The following is a 2,490-nucleotide window of genomic DNA, read 5'->3' as shown; positions in this document are numbered from 1 at the left end:
ATAACTTTCATGCCCCACTGTAATCATAATCACCCCCCCCCCCTCGTCCTGCCCAATCTCCGCGCCGGTCACCCCCTTCGCTCGCATATATGAACCGCGATTTCCCGTTCCAATACATGCGCAAACAAGAAAACAAAATAAAGTAATTATGTGAACGCGTTTAGTTACCTGCCCCGGTCTGTCACCTTGCGCCCAGCCTTGCGCCTATGCTACGTACCGTACTTCCCTCCCGCCTGGGGGGACAGGTAACTGCACAGCACACCATCTCGGATCAGGAACCTATATCGACTACAGTATTTCGATTTCGCTGCTATTTAAGGAAGAAAATGTTATTGCTGGACCGGAAGTCTCTGCGATATCGTCTCAGAAGAGTATCGAAGATCTCGGAGACTATCAGGCGAGAAATAGGCGGTGAGTTACTGTGCTGTCTGTTTGCTTTTCTTGCTTGGAGAGTTTGAATGTTGGCGCTTGTTTCTTGGCATCGTAGTACACCTTGCTTCCGCTAGATGGCACTACCAATCAGTCATGGAGTCGAAGTTTGGATCGTTCCCGAAGCTGCCGCTAGAGGCGCTCGTGGCTTTCTTTTCCCGCTGAGGGGAAACTTAAGCGGCAATCGTCAGCTGCCTCTAGTTTGGGGCTATGCGCTCTTCGTTACAGTTTGGCCCCCACCATTCGCAGTAGGCCATTCTATTCCTAGTGAATTTTTCAAAAGTCGTTTACTGAAGGATTCAGGGCAATACCCTATCAAACAACTCAGAAAGTTTTCTGCGAAAAGAGTTCTCCTCTGACCGCAGAAATTTTCATGACTATACAGTGGCGCCCCTTGTGGTCAAGGTATGTAACTTGACGGAGAAAGGTTTTGGGATCTTGATGAAAGGCCTTGGGCGTAGGAATGAACAGGAACCAAGCTATTCTGTCGTCTGTCTACGACTGGACATTGTGTCGTCGATAAATGTGTTGTTTCTAGTTGAGTGATAGTGCGGACGTACGTAATTCTTCACGGATACATAGCTTAAAGCGGTGAGTTTTAATTTCAAACATTGACAATTTGTCAGAGAAACAGAGCATTGAGAAATCTAGGGCTTCCAGCTTTGTGAGTGTTTACGATGCTTGGGAGCCCAAGATGTTTTTTTCGTTTAAAATTTTGCCAGCGGCTACGAAAGCGCACGATTGACCACTACAGCACTCTATTTATGGCTGTTTCAATATTTTAAGTTTAGGAAACTTTGTTTTTCAGCTGCCTTGTGGCCTGTGAAAAGTTTGCTTTTTTGCTGTTTTGTTGCTTGTTTGTCTTTGAAAACTGTAATTGTTTTTTTGTTCAAGTCTTTTTTGTCACATATTTGCCCTCCTCTTCCACATCATATTTATCACAAGATAATCTATGAATTCACTTTGCCTCTCATAGAAGCAATTATCTATTCTTCTAATAATTTATTACCATAAATTTTTTGTTGTTGATAATTGGTGATTTTTAATCCCAGGTCCCAATGGTTTTTTAGGGTGTGGTACTTTTCCGAAGCGTGTCAATAAAACAAGTAGATCTGAGTAGAATTTTATCTAGCTGAAGCATGAATTTTTTGACAGCTACAGCATTATTTTGCTTGCCTTGTATGGTAATTAGCAACAGTGTGAATATTGTTTCACACTTTCATTATTGTCTTGATTTTTATTTTATTTTCATTTGCCTCAAAATTATTCTGGTTTGTTAAACATTCAAAATTTGTATTTGCGCATTAAAATTCTTAGACTTCATGCCCTTGCATGTTTCAGACTCGTAACCAATTATTGACAGTAGAAATTTGCGCATCTTCTATTAATGCAAGCATGAAGATTTGTAACACATCTATCCTAAATCTGTTTCATTTGCTACTCATTTCCATTTTATTTTGATTTCAAAGTTTTGTTGCCAACATACCTCTGTTTTTTGTTTTCCCATTTTTAGGCTAAAATGCCTTCAGGACTAGGTGGCTCTTATAGGTCGTTAGCCGACGACGTTTACAAGAGCACAACTGTGGCCGAGAACAAGTTTAATATGATAGAGAGTGTCAAGAAAGCCTTTAGCTTCGTGGCGCCGGGCAACGGACGTTCAGATCCTCTCATTGTGCGAGATGATGGCCGCCCTGAACCCACCATAATACCTGCTATAAGGTAATGATTTGGAATTTTGTAACACTGTGGTGATGGTGCGAAACTATTGTTTCTCTGTCTTTAGAGGAGCAGAAGGTAACCAGACATTTATTAATGTCTGCTGAAAAAACGTTCAGTGCAAATATGCTACCAGCCTTCTGCTCTGCTAGGACGCCTCTCCCTTCTAATCCAAGCAGAATAGCCCTTGCTTGTTCTATTGGCCATTGATAAATCTTTCCACAAGATGGTGTTTTCACATTTCATATCTTTCCTAGGTTATGGTGTAGAGGAGCAGGTTCTCATTTACCTTTTTATGTCTACAGTTGTAAATAACTTTCATGCCCCACTGTAATCATAATCACC

The 2,490-nt window shown here is 41.5% G+C and overlaps 1 protein-coding gene across 7 annotated transcripts in view; it reads left to right on the top strand.

Annotated features, from left to right (window-relative positions):
• LOC113203396 (protein NDRG3) overlaps positions 1-2,490 on the top strand; it is a 28,146-nt gene that overhangs the window by 4,245 nt on the left and 21,411 nt on the right. For 4 of the 7 annotated variants that reach the window (XR_008010796.1, XM_052263877.1, XM_052263876.1 and 1 more), the window contains exons 1-2: positions 852-1,020; positions 1,943-2,148. The exons of 1 other annotated variant lie outside the window; for it this stretch is intronic. Coding sequence is in view for 3 of the 6 variants with exons in the window: in XM_052263877.1 (XP_052119837.1) it covers positions 1,949-2,148 (200 nt within the window). In the remaining 3 variants the exon portion in view is untranslated. Of the gene's footprint in view, positions 1-851; positions 1,021-1,942; positions 2,149-2,490 lie in introns of those variants that run through there. 2 more of the 7 variants (XM_052263879.1, XM_052263880.1) reach the window with 2 other exon arrangements.

Source organism: Frankliniella occidentalis, unplaced genomic scaffold, assembly GCF_000697945.3.
Source record: "Frankliniella occidentalis isolate FOCC.00 unplaced genomic scaffold, Focc_3.1 Scaffold14, whole genome shotgun sequence".
Lineage (NCBI taxonomy): Eukaryota > Metazoa > Arthropoda > Insecta > Thysanoptera > Thripidae > Frankliniella > Frankliniella occidentalis.
Note: the sequence above shows the minus strand (reverse complement) of the source record. Positions and strands in the feature narration are given on the sequence as shown.